The sequence below is a fragment of the Aquarana catesbeiana genome, linkage group LG09, assembly GCF_042186555.1.
Source record: "Aquarana catesbeiana isolate 2022-GZ linkage group LG09, ASM4218655v1, whole genome shotgun sequence".
Lineage (NCBI taxonomy): Eukaryota > Metazoa > Chordata > Amphibia > Anura > Ranidae > Aquarana > Aquarana catesbeiana.
The window spans coordinates 98,301,388-98,323,490 of NC_133332.1; the positions used below are offsets into that span (position 1 = coordinate 98,301,388).

Sequence of the window (22,103 nt, forward strand, 5' to 3'; positions counted from 1 at the left end):
AGGCAGCCTACATCCACAGAAGATCTGTGGTTAGTTCTCTAAGATAATTGGAACAACCTACCTGCCAAGCTCCTTCAAAAACTGTGCGAGTGAACCTAGAAGAATTGATGCTATTTTGAAAGCAAAGGATGGTCACGCCAAATATTGATTTGATTTGGATCTGTCATCTGTTCATTCACTTTCCATTTTGTTAATTGATAAAAAAAAATAAACTATTAACCCTTCTATTTCTGAAAGCATTCATAATTTACAGCATTTTGCACACCTGGCTAAGTCTTTCACATAGTGCTGTATGTTGGAAGGGGATGTGCTCAGACAGCCTAAAAAAAAAGCCAAATAGGTCTGGTATGTGGGGTAATTTTCTAGCACAAGTACAAAATTTGATAGCTGTTTTCCACCCTTGCTTCCAAACCAGAAGCTGCATTTTCAGACTTTACCAGTAGATCTATATTTATTGGTTCGTCCCAGTGTACATGCCATAATCTGAGGGATTTCATAATATGGTGTAAAGTGGGGAGAAATGTATGAAAGGTGCTGTGATTTAATACCTTCTCTTTCTCCTTTCATAGAATACGGGATCTTCCCTAGTATTGATCAATTTAATATCCTGGCTGACTCCAATTTATTACAAGATGTGGCATACATTGACGATACACCTTCAAACTTTACCCACTATGCCGCATGGACCCTCTTTACCCACTATGCCGCATGGACCCTCAATGACCCGGAGGAACAAGCAACTGCAAGTCATTTTGAAAGCATCCATCCTTACAATGATGGAGTGGCCACAGCCAGCTTGGTTGGGCACAGTCTCAACCTTACAGGAGAGCAGGAACAGATGTACTCAGAATGCTCCTACTCAGATGATATGAGAATGGGCGGTTGTTGACCTTCAGTGGCTGCCTATTCAGAAATTGACTGAATGTACCATCTGTTAATCACAAATGATTGGAAAACTCACTTTGGTCATTGTCTAGACACGTGTTAACCTGAGTGGACAGTGGCAGTGCACTGGGAGCCTGAGAGCACTTCTTGTTTTTTATGTATATATAAAGGTTAGCAGACAAACCAACCAACCAGCAAGCCAGTTAAGAGCATTAATATAGATCTCCCACTACATGATTAAACCTGTCCATAAATGTAAATAATATATTGAATGGTTAAGTGCCAAAAGTTATATGCAATCTTGTTAGGTGGTTACAATGGACCGTTGGTGTCCAGATGAGAGGGGAACTTCATTTGATTTGTATAGGGAGAGAGTCACAGCACTTTACTCACACTTTTCTCCTCCCCCTCAATACAAATAGTTCAGATTGTAGAACGGTAACTAATTTGTCTTTTGAGAAGTCACAAACATCGGTATGGCACTACATGGAATTGATATAAGTATACTAACCCTTAGTTACGAATCTATCAATCAATTTTTAAGATATTTGAAATTGGTAGATTTGGGTTACTTAACTTGATACATCATAGTTCTCTGTAGTACTTTATTTGACAAGCCTTTAATGGCACTTTATTCATCATTATGTTTTTAGGTTTGGACAGATTCAGAAAGGGTTAGATCTAGGGTTGCACAGATACCGGTATCGATAATAAGCATTTCTCGTGCTCATGCAACTGCTCCGAATAACTGAAACCCATACTTTTGCGGTACGATTTGAGCCCATACAAAATGAATGGTCTTAAATCGCACTGCAAAGAATCGCATGTGATTTGAACTAGAATGTGGTGCAGTTCCTGTTCCAAATCACATGCAGTTTCCCCCACCACTCCTGTGTGAACCCAGGCTTGTTATAGTGACGTCAGTCTGGGTTCACACAGGAGCAGGGCGGGAAACCAAATGCGATTCAGACAAGAATCGCACCGCATTCCTGTTCACATCACATGCGATTCTTTGCAATTCAATTTGAGCTCATTCATCTTGTATGGTTTCAAATCGCACTGCATTTGAAACAAGGTATTGGTATCTGTACTTGTACTCGCCGATAAAAAAAACGGTATTGGTGCAACCCTAGTTAGATTCTTTATTACGATTTTCCTGCTTCCTGTGTTCTCTTATTTCCTGTGATGTTTGCACCTAGCATTGTTGTGTGCAAAGCTTCTTGTTTCCTCTTCCAGGAATGCATTTTCCACATTTGTCCTTAGAATCCACTAGGGGCCAATGACAGAACCTAGAGAGAGGTAACAGGAACTTTAGCTCACAGCAATGACTTAAGTGTCACCTGCTGAGGAAGTAGAATTTTTCCAGTAGGGGCACAGAGCAATTATCACCTGACAAAGGATTGGTTTCCCGCATCTGTTCATGACCTAAGGTTTCGGGTAGAGTTTCACATTAAGTTGCCCATGCTTGTTAAGATCTAGCTTCCCAATAATTTTACTATGATACAACAGATTTGGCCATCCACGGGGAGAATTATGTACAGTTCATGTGTATACTGAATGCCCATGTCATCCAGGGAACAATAGGGATTGTGTAAGAGCTTCATCCATTAACTGATGCGGCCTTTGAATGTTAGCATCTCCCACCCCAGGCTATTCAGTTTGGGAATGGATATCTGCCCTTATAGAAAGGTCAGACACATGGGTCAGTTGTCTGAAGTGAAGCTCTAAAAGCCCCTTTTTCCTGAAAATAATCTGCATGTTTAGACACCTTCAGTTTGGCCAGAACTGGTGTAGCCAGTTTTTATAGAGAGCTTAGTAATATGTATCTTCTGAATATCCCAGAGGGAGGGGGCGTGGGGAAAGTAGCTGAGGTTTGTACCTAAAAAAAAAAAAAAGGCAGATTGTATTGAGCTTGAACGGATCGGGATTGGGGCTTAAAATTAATCTGATTTTTTTTAAACGATTTGGGCATAAAAATGTGAATAACCGCAAGAAACTGAGAGCACTAACTTTTTTTTTAATATATCATTAAAAGAACTTATTTTTTAAACAGCATTGTGTTGCATTTGTGTAACCTGCCAACATGAACAAGACAAGCCAAGGTCAATGTAAAAACATTAAAAATGGTACAATTCTTTTGTCACAATTACAGATATGCATCCACATGGTCTACCAATTCACTAGGGTATGATTCACACCACAGTGACATTGTTCCTTGTGTATTGATTGGCTGAATGTTGGTTCAATACACCTTATGGTTTCCTTTATTGTGCATAAACTACAGGTACATTTTATAGGATTTTGACCTCTTGTCCATAATTTCCACCTGTTAATACTATATGTACAGTGACTCCATTTTCCAAATGCCATTAATTCTCTAGTGCCTTATTGGTGGACTGGGTTGACTGATGTGGTGTCTTACTTACATCTCATGTGCACACATTGGCAAGGACTAAATCATTGCTCGTAGAAGGGGTAGGGTCACAACAGGAGTAACGAGCACAGACTGGTTCACATGCCAAGGAACATGTGCCTGGGATTCCAAATTCTGGTTGTACCGTCAGCTCCCTTATGCCATGGTGCTTAAACAGAACTCTGGCTTGACTTAAAATAGTCTTGTAAGCCTCCATTCCAGGACAATGAACATGGAGAGAAGCCACCCCATGGTCACTAGAAAGGGCCCACATATGAAGTTCATGATGTCCGTTATGGCCACAGAGGGCATCCAAATCCATCTTAAGGCTTTGTATATTAGCAGAGGCAGGAATGGCTTGGAGGAGGACACGGCCATTATGAACTATGTCTGAGTAAACCGAAGCCACCATTATTGCTATAGAAGCCAAGGAGAGAGCTGGATCCAAGTAGTGCACGGTGGGGTGAGTGAACAGGTGAAGAAGCAAACTGCTGGCCAGGAGGAGGGAAGAAGGAGCCAGAGAACACAACAGGCACAGCACTTGACACCATCTTGGTTGTTGTTGATGAAGTAATGTTGATAGACACAGACCTGGTTTGGTTAAAAGGTAGAGCAAGATATATTTTAAAAGATATGAGTACAATGCAAGGGCATTTAAAAGATGGTTAATAGAGTATATTAGATGGATATAAAATGTTTGTTGAAAACCAGCCAAATAACATTAAAAAACAAGTGCACCTAATATTTTATATCAAAGAATATGAAGTCACTTGTGACTTGCCAGCTTGTCGATAAGTGATTTTAAACAATAGAGTGTAACCACACAATCCTGTCCAAGACTACAATGGTTGTGTTAAGCTGCTAGTTCGGTAGGTCCTTCCAACAGCATCTGGAAGACTTGGATGTTTCGCTGTGTTCTAGTACATATGTCCCCCTTATGAAACCAGTTTGTTTGCTGGTCTTGAAGGCCTGAAGTCCACTCTAAGACCAAATATCAGTTTGAAATGCCATGTTGCCTCAGCAGTTCATATAGGAGCATGCAACTAAGATAGTATTGAAACTGTTCCCTAGACAATCATTTAAAGGGACCTTCTCAATGCTCAGGCTTTCTTATTGGGGATGGTCATCAATAAGATTTCAGCTGCACAGGGCCTTGTAAATACTGAAAACCCTCTTCCTAAATTTTTGTATGTATTAGGAATCACTTCAACCTATTTATACCTCTTATGCCCTGTACACACGGTCGGATTTTCCGACGGAAAATGTGTGATAGGACCTTGTTGTCAGAAATTCCGACCGTGTGTGGGCTCCATCACACATTTTCCATCGGAATTTCCGACACACAAAGTTTTGAGAGCTTGCTATAAAATTTTCCGACAACAAAATCCGTTGTCGGAAATTCCGATCGTGTGTGCACAAATCCGACGCACAAAGTGCCAGGAATGCTCAGAATAAATGAAGAGACGAAAGCTATTGGCTACTGCCCCGTTTATAGTCCTGACGTACGTTTACGTCACCGCGTTTAGAACGATCGGATTTTCTGACAACTTTGTGCGACCGTGTGTATGCAAGACAAGTTTGAGCCAACATCCGTTGGAAAAAATCCATGGATTTTGTTGTCGGAATGTCCGATCAATGTCCGACCGTGTGTACAGGGCATTACAGTTAGGCTGGCCAAACATTATACAATTTTCTTATTCAATTTTCATTTAGATTTACCAAAACCATATAATATAAGGGAAAGCCTAAACACATTCAATTTTGTATGCACTTAGACAGGCCCTTGCACTACATGGTTGAAGGTAAATCTAAAGGAAATTGAATAAGAAAATTGTATAACGTATGGCCAGTCTAAGTCCGGTTGAAAAAAGAAACAAGTTCAACCCATAGAAACTGATATACATTCTTAAAGGACTATTAATCCTAAAACACTTTTCTTTACAGGAACGGTCTCTAACCAGTGGGCTGGTGTTCACATCTTGTAAGCTTCCTTTGATGTGGCTCCCAGAAGCCTCTCTGGCAATGTCATTTCCTAATGCAATGCACTTTCTATAAGTATGAAATCAAGCAAGCATTTTCTAATATATATTTTCCAAAAAAAAAAACTAAGATAATGACGAAAAAAAAAGTGTTGGTGCCTGCTCTTCACAGGACAACTGGTGAAGTGCAATGTGGCCCTATAAAAAATTTGGAGAGGGCTGCAAAAACTCATAGGTTAGGCAGATAGTTTTAGTAAAAAAACTAATATCCACTGCACTCAGGATTTTAAACAAATATCAAATAAAACTGCTAGTACAATTGTTGATGTAAAATTGCAATAAACAGTAAGAATAAATGTGCAGAGCTAAAAAATTAAACAAAGTGAAAATTCATAAATAAAAAAGACATCTAATATAAAGTGCAGGAAATTGTGACCATGACAATCACTATAAGTTACAAGTGCAAATAAACATATATACAACAGTCCATAGACCACTGGTTTGCAACTCCTGTCCTCAGGACCCACTAATGCCCCGTACACGTGATCGGACTTTCGGCCAACAAAACCGTGGAATTTGGTCCGAAGGGCGTTGGCCCAAACTTATCTTGCATACACACATTCACACAATTGTTGGCCAACAATGACGAACGTAGTGACGTACTAGACGTACTACGTGTTTTTTCAGCTCTTTTGCACCACCCTTTGGTCTCCTTCTGCTAATTTCGTGTTAGTAGAAGTTTGGTGAGTGTTGATTCACGCTTTTCTTTTTGCGTTTTTCATTTAGCGCTTTTCAGTTCACGGTTTTCATTTCGTGCTTTTCAGTTCATTTCTGAGCGGCCGTTCGTCAACCAGACATGTTGCGGAATCGGAGGAGAGAACATGTTATTTATTATTGGCCTTGGAGTTATTGCTTTGACATTATTTTTTTGGTTGGAAAATGATTTGATTTGGTATATTTTCTATATCTTTGGATGCATAGAATGCACTTTTTGGTTAAGTTCTGTTGGCAGATAGCATGTCTAATTTTATTTTTTTAATTTTTTTAATGCACAATAAAAAAATTGTGTAGAATAATACTTGGCTATGTGTTTTACTTCAAATGACAGTTTGGGAGTAGGCAGTTACATTTTAAAAAATACAATGTAAAATTGACAAGGGACACCAACATAGTTGTATCTTTGATCTTAAAAACTAGGAGATAATGGTGTTGTGGTAACTTGCACAACTAAAAAAAAAAAAAAAACATAATATTCTTGATATCACTAGAAAAAAAAGCCTTTGAAAATTTGCAATAACTCCATCAGTATCACCAGCAAAGCAGCTTCATTATTATCCCATTAAAGTGGATGTAAATCCGATTTTTTTTTTTTTTTTTTATGTCATAGTGTAGAGTATAAGATTTCCTATCATTTGAGCCCAATCTTGCCACAAAAAGTTAATACAGCTCTGAGCAATCCTCTTTTATTGTTCAGTGAGATAAAACTTGACAGAGAAAAACTTTGTCAAATCCCCCCCTTGCTGTAAGTGACAGGTGATTTACATATCTCGTGCATTAGCCTAAGATATGCATTATTTTTTAATTCCCACCCCCCACTCCTTTCTTCAGCAGCTCTGCAAGGATTGGCTGTTGATTTGGCATGCTGAAGTCATGTGGTTACTTTCCTGTCTTTTTAATGGATGTTAGAGATCATAACAGAAGTTCAGTGTAAGAAATACACAGGAGAAAATGCATATTGACAAGGGGAGTGTAGAGATGGGCGGGGAGTCTACTGACATCACGACTCCACCCACCGAGCTCCAGACAACAGACCCACCCCCAGAATCTGCAATTTTTCGGGTCTAATAACAGACAGAGGGGAGACATTTGACAGGTAAAGATACATGCAGGAGGCATGTATATCCTTATAGATAACCCCTATGGCAGTAGTTTAGAAAGGATGACATTTGGTTTACATCCACTTTAAAGAAGAAGAGAATTGTGCGCTGCATTTGGAGATTTCATAATTTGCCACGTCACGAATGTTAATTCTCCATTACAAACGCTAGTTTACAAGACCGTCCGCTTCTGCTTCCGAGCATGCGTGTTTGTACTTTGGACTTTGTTGGCGGAAAATCTGAGAACCTGCTAGCCAACATTTGTAGGCGGAAAGTCAGACAACAATTGTCCAATGGAGCATACACACGGTCAGACTTACTGCCAACAGCCTCACATCAAACATTTCCAGTCGGAAAGTCAGATCGTGTGTACGGGCCTTAGCAGGCCAGGTTTGCAAGATAACTGAAATACATCACAGGTGATACAATTTGCTGCTCAGTGATTGCAATATTCTAGTCTGCATCTCAACAAAGTAATACTTAAAATCTAGCCTGTTAGTGAGTCCTGAGGACAGGAGTTGAGAACCACTGCCATAGAAAGTCCTAGTGCATTGCAGAATACCAACTTCAGTGTTAAGACATGTGAACACTTTAAACTCAAGTGTTGATAATCAGAAATCTTCTGTGCAAGAAAAAGATCACCAAAACATTAACATCTCCACCGAGGTAGGACAAGCAAAACAAACCACTTACCAAACTAAATTGACCCCCAAAGATTGAGTGATCAGATAGCGCTTATGAGAACCATCCCTAAACAGCCTGCTTAAATATTACTTCTTGGTTCCAAAGTAAATGCCAAACTCATCAGGAATTAAAAAAAAGAAACAGCCTCATAGTGTAGCAATAAAAGACAGTTTTATTAAACGTTTTAAAATTGTGCACTCACTTGATGCATAAATCAAATGTGCATATCAAATGACACAATAAAAACCAGCTCTGATAATCCAGCCGCAGCATCTTGCATTGATGATATCACATGTCATATCAGGCTCTGCCCTGTCATTACGCAATTTACTCACTCTTTGGGGGTCTGTTTAGTTTGGTAAGCCATGTTCATTGTCCTATCCTCCATGGACACGTTGACGTTTTGGTGATCTTTTTCTTGCACAGATTTCTGATTATCAGCACTTGAGTTTAAAACTGTTCATGTGCCTTAACAGTGAAGTCGGTATTCTGCAGCGCACTGGGGCTGTCTGTGGATTCTTAAATACACTACTGTGCAAATGTTTTGGGCAAGTGTGAAAAAATGCTGTAAATTAGGAATGCTTTTCTGAATAACGTAATCCATACATTGATCCATCCAGATCAAACTGGGTTCATGCCAGCTAAGAACACGGCATACAACTTACGCAGACTTCACATGAATATCCAGGCCAACCATGATTCCCTAGGCTCCAGAGTCGTGGTGTCTCTTGACGCCGCAAAGGCGTTCGACTCTGTTGAGTGGCTATATCTCTGGGAATGCCTTGCCAAATTCGGCTTTGGGCCTAGGTTCATTAAATGGATCAAGTTGTTGTATCAGAACCCACGCGCCAGGGTCTTGGTTAATGGCAAAACCTCCAATTTTTTCCCCCTATCCAGGGGAACGAGGCAGGGATGCCCACTTTCCCCCCTGCTATACGCACTTGCGGTGGAACCCCTTGCCTCCTCCCTTAGGACCCACCCGGGTGTTCGGGGACTGAGCAAGGGAAACATACTGGAAAAAGTCAGTCTCTATGCGGACGACATGTTACTATACCTGTCGGACGCCGGCCCCTCCTTACAGGTGGCTCTAGAGGTGATCAAAAAATTTGGTAAATACTCGGGCTTAAAAATAAACTGGGATAAATCCCAAATCCTCCCACTAGACATAAGTGCCCCCACTGAACTGCAGGCCAACTCCCCACTCGTCAGAGTCAGTGTCATGACATATCTGGGAATCGTGGTGACCCGCTCCCCGGAAGACTTTATTCGCCTTAACATAGAACCCTTAATAACTACCTTGAAATCCAAAACACAAAATTGGGCTAAACTACCACTTGGGGTGATGGGTCGGGTGAATCTAATTAAGATGGTGCTTCTCCCCAAGTTCCTATACGTCCTCTGGCACACCCCACAGTATATCCCACTAAGGATATTTAAATCCATCGAGACTATCCTTAACTCCTTTGTTTGGGGATCGAGTCGCCACAAATTGTCCTGGCAAGCTCTGAAAAACCCCTCGGAGTTGGGGGGACTGGCACTACCTGACTTCAATTTATACTATTTAGCAGCACAGTTATCCCACTTCTTCCACTTGGATAAGCATGATAAGGAACGATACCTATCCCTTATGAATTCCCCCCTAGGACATAGATTCACACACCCCTTCCAGATTCTATTTCGAGGCACTAGTAAAATAGATAATAAGAAAGGGTTGCTATATCACCACTGCAGAGTATGGGAAGTGATACAACGAAAACTCAAAATACCAGCTGTACACTCTCATACCCCTCTATGGAATAACCCGAGCTTGGGGGAACTGCTGGAGATACCAGGTCACGAATTATGGTTGGACCATGGAGTGGGGTTTCTGTCAGATGTTTATACTGACAATACACTAAAATCATTCCAACAACTTAAGGAGGAATTCAACCTCCCTAACAATATGCATTTTCGTTACCTGCAACTCCGACACGCTCTAAGAACGCAATTTGGCGATAGTCCCCCAACATTGGAACAGCTAGATGTGCTCTATATTATGCTAGATTCAGACCATCGTAAACTGATATCAGGATTTTATAATTCCTTACTAAGGCCCACAGCGGTGCACATTGCATATAGGCTAAAAATACCCTGGTCTGAAGATATAGGCGAGTTGGAGGATGATGAATGGGAAGATGCCTTGGATACTTGCAAAAAAGTCTCCACAAAATTATCGGACCGCCTTACACAACTTTACATTATGCACAGGACATACATGACCCCCCTCCGCCTGGCTAAATTTAAACCCAACCAGAACCCGCGATGTCCTAGGTGTGACGGCCCCTCTAGCACTTTCTTCCATCTTCTCTGGTCATGTCCAGCAATACAGGATTATTGGTCCCAAATTGTGAAATTCATTCACGACGAAATGGGTTCCCCTCTCACACTATGCCCCAAACAATGTCTGCTGGGAATATTCCCAGACCCTGATTCAGATAAATTTCATAAGATCTTTCTCCAAGAAACACTTTTCACGGCCAGACTACTGATAGCCAGGAAATGGCTACAACCCATATCCCCGACACTTCAGGAATGGATTTCAGCCATAAATAATGTCTTACCGTATAAGAAAGAAATATACGTTCACAGGGGTTGCCCCGCAAAATATGGCAAAATTTGGGACACCTGGATGGGTAACGCCTCAACATGTAATGCAATAGCTGAATGAATACTCAAAATATACAAATTGATAAACATTATGGATATAATGGTTAATGAATATGCAATATAGACCTGTTGTACAACATATTGTTTTACTTAATACCACATACTATGTCTACACACCTCCCCTGCTATCTCTTCCTGCATATTGAAGTCTAATGTATATTGATCAAACTGTTTAATCACCGCTGTTTAAATATGCACTGTATGCAACTTACTCTTCTAATAAAACACCACTTTGTTTTGGAAAAAAAAAAATTAGGAATGCTTTAGGAAAAAAGTGTTAATAGTTTTATTTTCATTGATTTAACAAAATGGAAAGAAAATTAACAGAAGAGAAATCCAAATCAAATTAATATTTGGTGTAAACATCCTTTGCCTTCAAAACAGCATCAATTCTTCTAGGTACACTTTCCCACAGTTTATGAAGGAACTCAGCCGGTAGGCTGTTCCAAACATCTCAGAGAATTAACCACAGATCTTCTGTGGATGTAGGCTGCCTTAGATCCATCTGTTTCTTCATTTAATCTCGATGATGTTGAAATTGGGGCTCTGTGGGGGCCAAACGATCACTTTCAGGACTCCTCCTTCTTTACGCTGAAGATAGTTCTTAATGACATTGGCTGTATGTTTGGGGTCGTTGTCCTGCAGAATAAATGTGGGGTCAATCTCACGCCTCCTTGATGGTATGGCTTCTCAGCATTGAGGACACTATTGATCCTGACCAAATCTCCAACTCCATTTGCAGAAATGCAGCCCCAAGCTTGCAAAGAACCTCCACCGTGCTTCACTGTTGCCTACAGATACTCATTATTGTACTGCTCTCCAGCCCTTCACCAACAAACTGCCTCCTGCTACAGCCAAATATTTAAAATGTTGACTCATCAATCCAAAGCACCTGCTACCATTTTTTTGCACCCCAGTTACTATATTTATGTGCAAAGGCGAGTCGCTTAGCATTGTTTACACGTCAGAGGTATAGCTTTTTTGGCCGGAATTCTTGTATGAAGACCACTTCTGGCCAGACTTCTCCAGGCAGTAGATGGATGTACCTGGGTCCCACTGGTTTCCACCAGTTCTGTGCTGACCACACTGCTAGACATCTTCTGATGTCAAAGTTAAGTAAGCATGATGTCTCTTTCATCTTGGCTAACTACCATGTCTACAGTCCTCAACGTTGCCCATTTCTCTGTGCTTTTTCAAAAGAGCTTGAACACCACATCTTGAAACCCCAGTCTGCTTTGAAATCTTTGCCTGGGAGAGACCTTGCTGATCCACTATAACTACATTGTGTCTTGTTGTTGTGCTCAGTCTTGCCATGGCGTATGACCTGTGACATGAAACTATTTTCAACAACCTCACCTTAGTAGCAGAGTTTGGCTGTTCCTTACCCAGTTTTAAGCCTCCTACACAGCTGTTTCTGTTTCAGTTAATGACAGTGTTTCAACCTACATATGAAGTTGATGATCATTAGCACCTGCTTGGTTTAATTGGTTTATTAATTACCTGACTCTAATCCTACAAAATCCCTCACTTAGTACTAATGTACAAAGTGTGCAAGTGTAAAAATTGATGCTAGTTTGAAGCCAAAGGCTAGTCACACCAAATAATAATTTGATTTAGATTTTTCTTCTGTTCGCTCACTTTGCATTTTTTAAATTAATGAAAATAAACAATTAAAATATACAGTATCTCACAAAAGTGAGTGCACCCCTCACATTTTTGTAAATATTTTATTATATCTTTTCATGTGACAACACTGAAGAAATTACACTTTGCTACAATTTAAAGTAGTGAGTGTACAGCTTGTATAACAGTGTAAATTTCCTGTCCCCTCAAAATAACTCCTCACACAGCCATTAGTGTCTAAAACACTGGCAACAAAAGTGAGTACACCCCTAAGTGAAAATGTCCAAATTGGGGGCCCAATTAGCCATTTTCCCTCCCCGGTGTCATGTGACTCATTAGTGTTACAAGGTCTCAGGTGTCAATGAGGAGCAGGTATGTTTAATTTTGGTGTTATCGCTCTCACTCTCTCATACTGGTGACTGGAAGTTCAACATGTCACCTCATAGCAAAGAATTCTCTGAGGATCTGAAAAAAAGAATTGCTGCTCTACATAAAGATGGCCTAGGCTAGAAGAAGATTGCCAAGACCCTGAATATTTTTGGTAAAAAAAAAATCACAATAAGCATACATTGATTGGTTTGAGCAAAAATTAAAGCGTCTACAAAATAGGGGATAGATTTATGGCATTTTTATTATTTATTTATTTTTTGCTAGCAATGGCGGCGATCAGTGATTATTAGCAGGACTGCGACATTGCAGCGGACAGATCGGACTAAGGACATGGATTACTGGAACCATATCCTGTGGTCTGATGAGACCAAGATAAACGTATTCAGTTCAGATGGTGTCAAGCGTGTGTGGCGGCACAGAAATTGACGAGGAACCATATATACAATAGTATGTGGTTCACAAGTTGACAAGGGATGTCTTGCAAAATGAAATGATTCAGTACCTCGATTTAACCCCTTTTTTCAGTTTTGCATAGAATGGGGGTGGGTTAAACCTTTTATCAAATTTTTTTTTTTCTGTCTGAGACCCATTAGGGAGATTCAATCTCTTTATATGTAATGGTGACCATTGTCACTAGAACAGAAAGTGATGGGAAATACAACATTTTAGGTGTCCACTTCCCACCCAGCCTATAGCAAAATGAAGGGTGGGCGGTGGCTTAATTGTTCTGACTGACATCCTTCAGAACAAGCCACTGGGGGCGCCCATTGCAGCTTTTGGTGGTGTAATGTGTTGCTCGGACCCACCGCATCTCCGATCACAGTAAAGAGCCTATGACATAGGCCCTACCATGTTATCAGTGGTGTCCAATCACAGTGAGTAGAGGAGAGCCGATAAGCAGCTTTCCTCACAGGGATCTGCACTGATAATTAGTGCAATGGTTACTAGTGCAGCCCCGCCAGTGATGCCCATTAGTACCGCCTATCGGTGCCCATAAAGGCCGCCCATCAGTGCAGCCTATCAGTGCCCGTCAGTGAAGGAGAAAAATTATCTACAAAATTTTATAACAGAAACAAAGAAAAACTTTTTTCATTTGTTTAGCAAAAAATTATAATTTTGTTTGGGTACAGCATTACATGCCGTGCAACTGTCATTCACAGTGTGACAACACTGAAAGCTAAAAATTGGCCTGGGCAGGACGGGTGTGAAAGTGCCCGGTATTGAAGTGGTTAACCGCATTTTTTGGGTCTTTTTCAGGTGGAAGTATTTTTCTTTTGGCCAATGGAAAGCGGGTTACTAGGAAACTTGTTAGGCATATTAGCTGTTTTTCTCTGGTGCTCCATGGGGCAAAAAAAATGCATGATCCTGCCCCAAAGAAACGTCTGTACTCCTTTGGTGTGACAATAGACAACACCTCACTCAGATGTGATGGGACCCCATATAATAAAATGGAAATCTTATTATTGAGCATTGCTGCGCTTCTGGAAACACATGACAAATGTCTAAGGTGTAAACAACGTCCCATGGTTCCAGCCTCCATATCCTTACCTTGCAGAGCTCCTGTTACTGCCAGATAGGTCACATTGAAGAGTAGACCCAGCACCCCAGCCACAAAGATGAGAGTTGGCTGATGAGAGTGATGAGGATGTACCAGATGTCCCAAGGAGCCTAAAGTGAGAGCCAGGCACAAGGAGGAGAGCAGGAGAGGAGACAGGAAGGAGAACAGTGTGGGAAGACGGGCCTTAGCATGGGAGGACAAGGAGGACAAGCAGGACGAGTGAGAAAGGATGATGTTTGGACACAGAGCAACTATAAGAGACAGCGTATGTGCCGAGTCTGCAAGTGTAAGCAGCGAATCTGACAGTCTACTTAGTACAATCTGGGTTAGAAATACAGCAAAAGCAACAACGATGAGTAGAATATGAGACACCATTATGCCAGCTGAAAGGGAGTGCAGCAGAAGAGCGTAGACAAGAAGATAACAAGTGATAAAAAATATTATATTGAGTTTTAAAGCCCTTTTAACAGATACACGTGATCAGTCTTACGTAGATAACCTTATTGATGTCTGTTAATGTATAAACATTTTTTCCTTGCATAGTTTCTCTCAATGCAAGATTACCATTCTGGTTGGGCTATTTGAAAGCAATAATGGGTGATTTATTAAAGTTGAATTCCAGCTTAAACCTAACTAGCCTTAAAAATGGTCCCTCCCTCCTAACACCTATGCCGACTGACCTGGGTAAAAAAAAGATGTATATACTTACCTTTTTTCAGCCCGCTCCATGTCTGTGTCAGCCAGCGGTGGCTGCGGGGGAGAGGAGAGAGCACCAGATGGGCCATTAAAGTCTATGGGTGATGTCACCACTGCTGGCTTTACCAGCCGTTATCAAGCGTGCTCTCCTCTCCCCAACAACCACTGTTGGCTGACTAGGTAAGTATACTCATTTTTTCTTTTTTTTTACAAAGGTTAGCTAGCATAGGTGTTAGAAGGGGGGAGGGGACATTTTAAGGTTAGGTTTAATCTGGAATTCTATATTAAAAGGGTCCAGGCTGTTCACCTAACAATGTGAATGGTCTGCTTGCAAAGTGAATGTTAGCAAATAAGATGAACCTGTCTTCACTTTAAATACCCAATCATGTGCGAGTTGGGGGAAAAAAAAGATTTTTACTAGAACATAACTGAATTTTCAAAGTGAACAGAGCTTCAACCTTATTCCCCAACATTCACTTAGCAAAGTAAGCATTCAGTTTGCTGGGTGAACAGCCTCTGCTCCTTGTAAATGAACCCCCGTAAGACTAAAGCTGCCCATACACCTTTAGATTTCCCTCGTTCATCATGGATGGAGAATTCTCTCCTGCCAGCTATTGCATTCAGCAACCAACTGGACCAGCAGCTGTCAGAATACCCAAACAGAGACAGCATCTGATTGGATGCAGGTGTTGTTGGGCCAAAAATTTTCCACCCAGCTCCTTTGACAAAAGTTGCCTGAAAAATTGACTTTTGTGGAGCTGGGTGTTGCTCTGCCCATGTCGCTCTTTCACGGTCCTCTGTGAATAGAAAACTACAAAGTCTGGCAGCTGTCTGCTTTCAATGAACTACCACAGTGCTGTGAGCTCTGTCCTAGTTTATTGAGTCTTCCTGTCAGTGTATCGGCTTGCTTGTACCTCGTACCAGCAACCTGATACACTGACATATCTGCAGGAGACCTGCATGGCACCATCTGCTGATCGCTGGTGAACTGCTTTATAGGCTCCCGCAATAAAAAAAAAATATTAAATGCACATTTTTTTACCTGCAAAAAAAATGTGCATTTATATATTTTTTTTTTAAAAGTGAACTTATCCTTTAACTGATCTTATATTGGCAGGGAAGCTAATCTCCCTCCCAGATATACAGATGGTATATATGCATTTTGATATGAAAAATTCAAACAACATATGTCACTGCAAATAAGTAAAATATCAAGCACATCAACAACTGTTTTAAGGTAAATGAGCATCAACACATTTAGCAAATTATTCGAGGACAACTTAGAAAACAAAAAGAAAACTACAGAGGTGTATTTACAAAATGGTAAAAAAAAAAAGTAAAAACCTGTTGTAAATGACCTTACAATAAAATAAGTCATAATTTATAAGCTCCATGGAAAACTGTTGGCGCTATATAAATACTGTATAATAATAATCATCAATCTTATCCCTTCCAAGTTATTTATTAAAGTAAAGGTGATATACAAAGCTTTCTTTTTGAATAGACTAGGGGAGGATTGGAACCTCAGTCAGGTCTTCTAGTCTAGTTGCTGCCTGTGTCCACGCTGGGGATAGTCACCCAATTTGTCCTGCCTCCATTGTCACTGAAACAGAAGGTGATGGGAACTCCAAAATGTTGCAGTTGTCACTGGAACAGTGGTGAATGTAAATCTTCTCATGTGGACACCTGTTCTGGTGACATCAAGAAGGGCAATTGGTACAGATTTGTTCTCACTTCTCGTCTTCTCCAGGACAGGAAGTGAAGGGAAATCTCCCCAGTAGGTCACATTCAGCAAAAAAATGTTTTAACCTTCTCCTACTCTATAAAAAACCTTCACTATTGATAAATGTTAACCTTTTAAATACTGATTGTTCGAAAATAAGAAAGGTGCACAGGTTAGATGAGTCAGTGCACAGCAAACAATGCAGCAATATGGGTCCCCTGCTTGGGGGAGGAAACGAAATACACATAGCTGTTCCAAAGTGTTCTAGTTCTCATCCATCTCACGTTGTATGTCTCTAGCTGGAAAGTTTCCTGCTCTCTTTCCATCTCCACAGCACACTCATTGTAAATCTGTCCCTGATTCTCTTCTAGCCTTTGCTCCACTTTCCCTTTTTCCTCTTACCTTGTCTGTGCTGTGCCAGGCTCTGCTTGTCTCCTGTGTCTGTGGTCCCCCCTACATAGATCATGTGCTAATCACACTCCCCCTTTACTATGTTCCAGGGTCGCTGTCAGCTGCCCTCCTCCAGCCCTCTGTGAGGCTCCAGTTCCTCTACCTTGACTTCTGCAGCCTCTGCTCCCAGATCCAGCACAGCATGCGTCCATTCCTCCATCAGATGATCACAAGCACCCCTCCATGTCCTCACTCCCCACCCCAGGCATCAGCTCCCTTCTTGCACCAACTCAGCTGATACTTGACCAAAACAAAGGCTCTTTATGTACAATTATGATAGAGGCGAATATCTAAGGAGCTGCCCAGGACAGTACTATGAACCCAGCTACTCAGCACTGGCAATAAATACATGTAATAGTATGTAGATTATAGGAAACATCAGGGGTTGGCTTGAGTGTTCACCTTGTTCCAAGTCCAGGAATTTCCTTTGTCAGCAGTTTTTAGAACTGCCAGTGTAGATATGTGAATGCAGCAATGAAAGAATGAGATTTTTTTTCACACAGGAACCGAATACAACTGACCCATAAATCTTGCTCCCATTCAGAACTCGGCCCACTAGCGTCCCCCCCTCTCTGTTCTGTGCCAGTCTTTGGTAAACAATTTGACACACGTTTCTATGGAGACCAGAAGAACGGTGAAAACTTTTCCAAAGTGATTCAGCTAAGCAAAGAATAGCGTAAGATTCGGGAGCCATTCAGAGAAGCCTGAAAGCAAAGCCTTGAGGTCCTTTAAAGGGATTGCCACTAGAATTACTAGTTGTAAGTTATGATTATAAAAAAGAAAGTATAATGTATTTTTAAGGAAACCCCCTACTAAAAAGGAACATGGGAGCCACGCTTGCTATGATAAAATATGCCACTTCCCTGATAGGCACTGACTTCGGAACTTTAGAGTTAAAAATATTTTTATTATGTCAACATTCAAAACATGTAATCAAGACAATAGTAATGAGGCAAAACAGTAAGTCAGCTCAATGGCTATCGCCCATAGCATGACATATGTAGATTGAAAGTACATCATAGAAACTGTGTGTAGTATCACATTACAAAAACCAGGTAAGAAAAAAAAAAATCTGATATTGTCCATTGTGTATATGGCAAAAGAATATAATTCACGGACATAGCATGGACCGTTATCTAATCCAACAAGGTGGTCAATTTGCAATTTACCTGGTATGCTAATAATACACCAAATAAACTTTTTGTCATGTTGTACCAAAAGTAAAAAGAAGAAGAAAATAATAATACAAGAAGAGAGAGACCAAAAGGGTGAAGAAGGAGGGGAAAAGAAAGAAAGGGGAAGAGTAGGAAGGGGAGGGGAGCTGGGATGAGACTCTGAGAATGCTGGGTCCAGTAGGATCTGTGAAATCAAGAGAGGCGTCACAATAAAAATTATATAACCTAAAGAAGAGGAAAAACCGAGAATAACAATGTCTCAAACCCACACCACAGAAAACCCGGAATTAAGGGAGGGCTTGGGATGACCCTGCCAGGTCGAGAGCATAGCTGCAAGAGTATCATAGGAAGAGAAGCAGATCCAGACATACCACAAGACCTTATAATCGCTGAAAGTATCATTATTAAGGGCCAACATCTCCTCCATTTGCATGATGTCATTCACAGTAGAAAGGATAATGGTGGTGTAGTTTCAGTCTTCCAATATAGAGGAATGAGCTAAGGTGGTGCAGAGAAAAAGAAACATAGAAGGCTCCTTTTTTGGGACACCATAGAGCCAGGGAGCATAGAGGGAAGGGCAATCGCTGGGGTTGGTTATAGGGGCTCCTCATAAATTGTACTATAAACCTTAAATACCTGAGTCCAGAAAGGGCGTATTCTCTCACCAGATATGTAGGAATGTACCTAAAGCTGAGCCGCAGTGCCAGCAGGAAGCAGGGGTGGACAGAAAGATCTTATGTAGTGTTGACGGATCCCTATACCACCGTGATAGAATCTTAAAATTCTTTTCTTGAGAATAGCAAGAAATAGTGGACTTATGTGTAAAACGGAATGAGGTCTGCCAGTCCGCTCTCAAAAACTCCTCTCCCAGATTCGCGGACCATATCCTAGTGTATGTTGGTACATCATCATGTGTTAGTGCATGAATTAAGCAAAAGGGAGGAAAGTAGATGTCTAGGCAGCTCATGGAGGGAACACAGCCATTCAAATTCAGTGTAAGGGCGATGAGCATGAGAGGAAAGCGATAGCTGTTTCGTAAAGGACGACAAGTGGAGCTTAGTGAGCCAGTCTTGTGACCCCGCAGGAACAACCAGGGTTCCCTGTTGGGGATGAAGGAACATATTCGCTCTCAGCCATGCAGAGCATGAGAAGGAACCTACAGTAGGGACTCCCACACCCTGGGGAATAGCAAGGTTGACTTTAGTACTTTACAGCTACAGATCTAGGACAGGGGTTTGCAAACGTTTCAGTATGTGGGTCACATTGTTTATTTTTACATATATTCTCGGGTAGAAAAAAAAATCTGTTTTATAAGTTAATAAATAAAACTGAAATTACTGAATAAGTCTCCCCTTATAGTCATTAGCGTAGTCAGGAGTGCCCAGTCACTTGACAACAAATTACTTCTACAATAAGAAATATTGGGGCAGGGGTGTTTGTATACAAAAACATGAAAAATGTTTATCGTATATAATAAAGTATAACAAAGTAAAAAAATTAAAAAATAGACGACTTTAATTTATGCAAAACACAAAAAAACTCAATGCCCCAGAAAAGGATAATTTATGCATGAGCAAGTTTATTATTCAATATATATAAAAAAAAAACATAACCTGGTAAATTTTAAACAGAAAACAAATATATAGAAAAATCAACAAATATTCCACCAGCACACATTGTTGATTTTTTTAATACAATACAATTTTTGTTTGTTTAAATTTGGATAATGATTTTGGTTATCCATAAATTATCCCTTTCCAGGGCATTGTTTTTTGTGTCTTTTATATAGATTTTTTTTTTTAATGTTATGTAAATATTTTTTTAGAATAAGGCTTTTAAAGTGATTGTAAACAATCACCTTGTAAAACAAAAGTAGAAATGAAAGGCAAAACATTTTTGTATAGATATAAAAAAAAAAAATACTTTTTTTCCCCCCCTTTTTTTTACAAGTGATCAAATTCCCTTTGTTCTCAGCTGCATAAGAGCAGCTGAGAGGGGGGAGGAGAAGCAGCAGGAGAAGCAGCAGCACACTGAGCTTCCCAGTGAATAGCTTTGCAGCGGTGGAGTGTCGGGGCAAGTCTAAGCCCGGGTTCACACCTATGCGAATTAGATGCGGCTTACACCGCATCTAATTCGCAGGACATTTTAAAATACATTCATATGAATGTATCTGGTTCACATATGTGCGTTGCATTCGCACTGCGCATTGCACAAAAAACGTGTGCGTTTTTTGGGCATTGCGGTGCGAACTACAAGCCTATTATCTCCTATGGGAACGCATCTGATTCGCAGATGCATTGCGTTCTGAACAAGGATTTTCTCTTTCTCCTCACTACACCTCCCCCTCTCCCCCCCCCCCTCCCTCCCTCCCCCTCTCCCTGCTCTCTAATCCTGAGCAAAAACGCAATGAATCCGTTGAACAGGAGATTGTTATCTCCCCAGTGAAACCTGAGCTTCAATTCGCACCGCACATGTGTGAAACCAGGCTGATCATTGGTGTGCTCTCGCAGTGTGCTCTCCTGCTTAGTGTGGTCAGTTTTTATTAGGAAAGCAAGGGGACTGGCAGGAACACCAGGGATTTCACATAAAGGAAGCAATACAAAGAGAACAGGATACTTTCCCATACAAGTACATGGTACAGCAGGCACATATCAGGAATATGAAGTGTTGGGGTAACAAACGCTTTGATTCTTACATTGCTTAATAAATTACCATGCAGGAATTTCATCACAAGTTTACAAATAAACAAATGGTATGAAGAATGTATTTTTAGTAATGTATTATATGTAATACATTTATGTAAATGTATTTACACTTATTAGTTTTCTAAAACTGTTTTATTCTGTTTTACACACTGCACTGCTCGGTGACACCGACAGCCCTCTCTCTGTGCAAGGAACGACTGAAGCAAACAGATGTTTGTAAACAAACCTCATGTGATCACCGTGATTGGCTGTCATTGTAATCACATGATTGGGAACCATGCTAATTGGTTCCCAAAATGTTGTGAAAGCCTAGTGTAGTCAGTAACAGTTGTCTCAGAAATAGGTGTACTGTGCCTAAGAACATTTAACCAAAGAACTTACCTGAACATACGTGCACTGTGGTGTGCTGCACTGGTTAAAAAAAAAAAAAAAAAAGTCGGGTCCATGCACAGAATAGAGTAAACAAGAAAGGAAAAATATAATACCAGAAAATACCAGTCTGTGTAAATTGCTTTTAACCTATGTAAAACTGTGCATGGTTATTGTGAATGCAGATCTATATTTAACCACAAGATGGCAGTGTTTAGCATTATTGTTCATCACAGTCTTCATACCGATTTCCAAAGACTGCTGGGATCTGTATGCTGGAAGCAGAATTTTTCCTAACAAGTAAACTGCATCTAAACTACACAGTCCATGAGCAATCACCAAGGGGAAGGAGCATATAAAAACAGAAGCCCAGGAACACAGAGGGGTGTTGGAGAGAGACTTTGCTGGTGTAAGGAGCCTAGTGTGAGAGCTACACGGGCCTGGGCCAGACTGTGTTAGGCCGAGAAGCCGTAGAGGGCACTGTTTAAGCCAAGCATCAAGGGGAAGAAACAAACTTGTTGAGGCCTGTTCACTTCAGAAGGGTGAGAGCCGCCGCCAGCACAGCCTCATCCTCAAGAGAAAAGTCAGAGGACTATTGTTTACAGTGCCTTGAAAAAGTATTCACACCCCTTGAAATTTTCAACATTTTGTCATGTCAACTAAGAAATGTAAATGTATTTTATTAGGATTTTATGTGATAGACCAACACAAAGTGGCACATATTTGTGAAGTGGAGGGAAAATGATAAATGACTTTAACATTTTTTTACAAATAAATATCTGAAAAGTGTGGTGTGCATGTGTATTCAGCCCCCTTTATTCTGATACCCCTAACTAAAATCTAGTGGAACCAATTGCCTTTAGAAGTCAT

General features: G+C 40.7%; 2 protein-coding genes across 4 annotated transcripts in view; one reads left to right on the forward strand and one right to left on the reverse strand.

Moving 5' to 3' along the window:
- Positions 1–2,940, forward strand: part of RELB (RELB proto-oncogene, NF-kB subunit) — an 80,148-nt gene extending 77,208 nt beyond the window's left edge. The window contains exon 11 of the mRNA XM_073599041.1: positions 570–2,940. Coding sequence (XP_073455142.1) covers positions 570–889 — 320 coding nt within the window. The 3' untranslated portion in view covers positions 890–2,940. The remainder of the gene's footprint in view (positions 1–569) is intronic.
- Positions 2,711–17,508, reverse strand: LOC141107948 (uncharacterized). 3 transcript variants are annotated; one of them, XM_073599044.1, is made up of 3 exons: positions 17,387–17,508; positions 14,106–14,498; positions 2,711–3,889 (listed from the first exon to the last, which is right to left on the reverse strand). In XM_073599044.1, exons 2-3 carry the CDS (start codon positions 14,488–14,490, stop codon positions 3,315–3,317), a joined length of 960 nt encoding a protein of 319 aa, XP_073455145.1. In that variant the 5' UTR covers positions 14,491–14,498; positions 17,387–17,508; the 3' UTR covers positions 2,711–3,314. The 3 variants fall into 3 exon arrangements, with proteins under 3 accessions (XP_073455145.1, XP_073455144.1, XP_073455143.1); XM_073599043.1 differs by lacking the exon at positions 17,387–17,508 and adding an exon at positions 17,088–17,325; XM_073599042.1 differs by lacking the exon at positions 17,387–17,508 and adding an exon at positions 16,937–17,325.
- Positions 17,509–22,103: the final 4,595 nt, after the last annotated feature.

Coding starts and splice junctions, on each gene's coding strand:
- LOC141107948 (XM_073599042.1), bottom strand. CDS start 17,000: ATGATCTATGTAGGGGGGACCACAGACACAGGAGACAAGCAGAGCCTG. Junction 14,499..16,936: donor CCTGGCACAGCACAGACAAG/GTAAGAGGAAAA, acceptor ACTCCCTTTCAG/CTGGCATAATGGTGTCTCAT. Junction 3,890..14,105: donor AGTAACAGGAGCTCTGCAAG/GTAAGGATATGG, acceptor TAACCAAACCAG/GTCTGTGTCTATCAACATTA.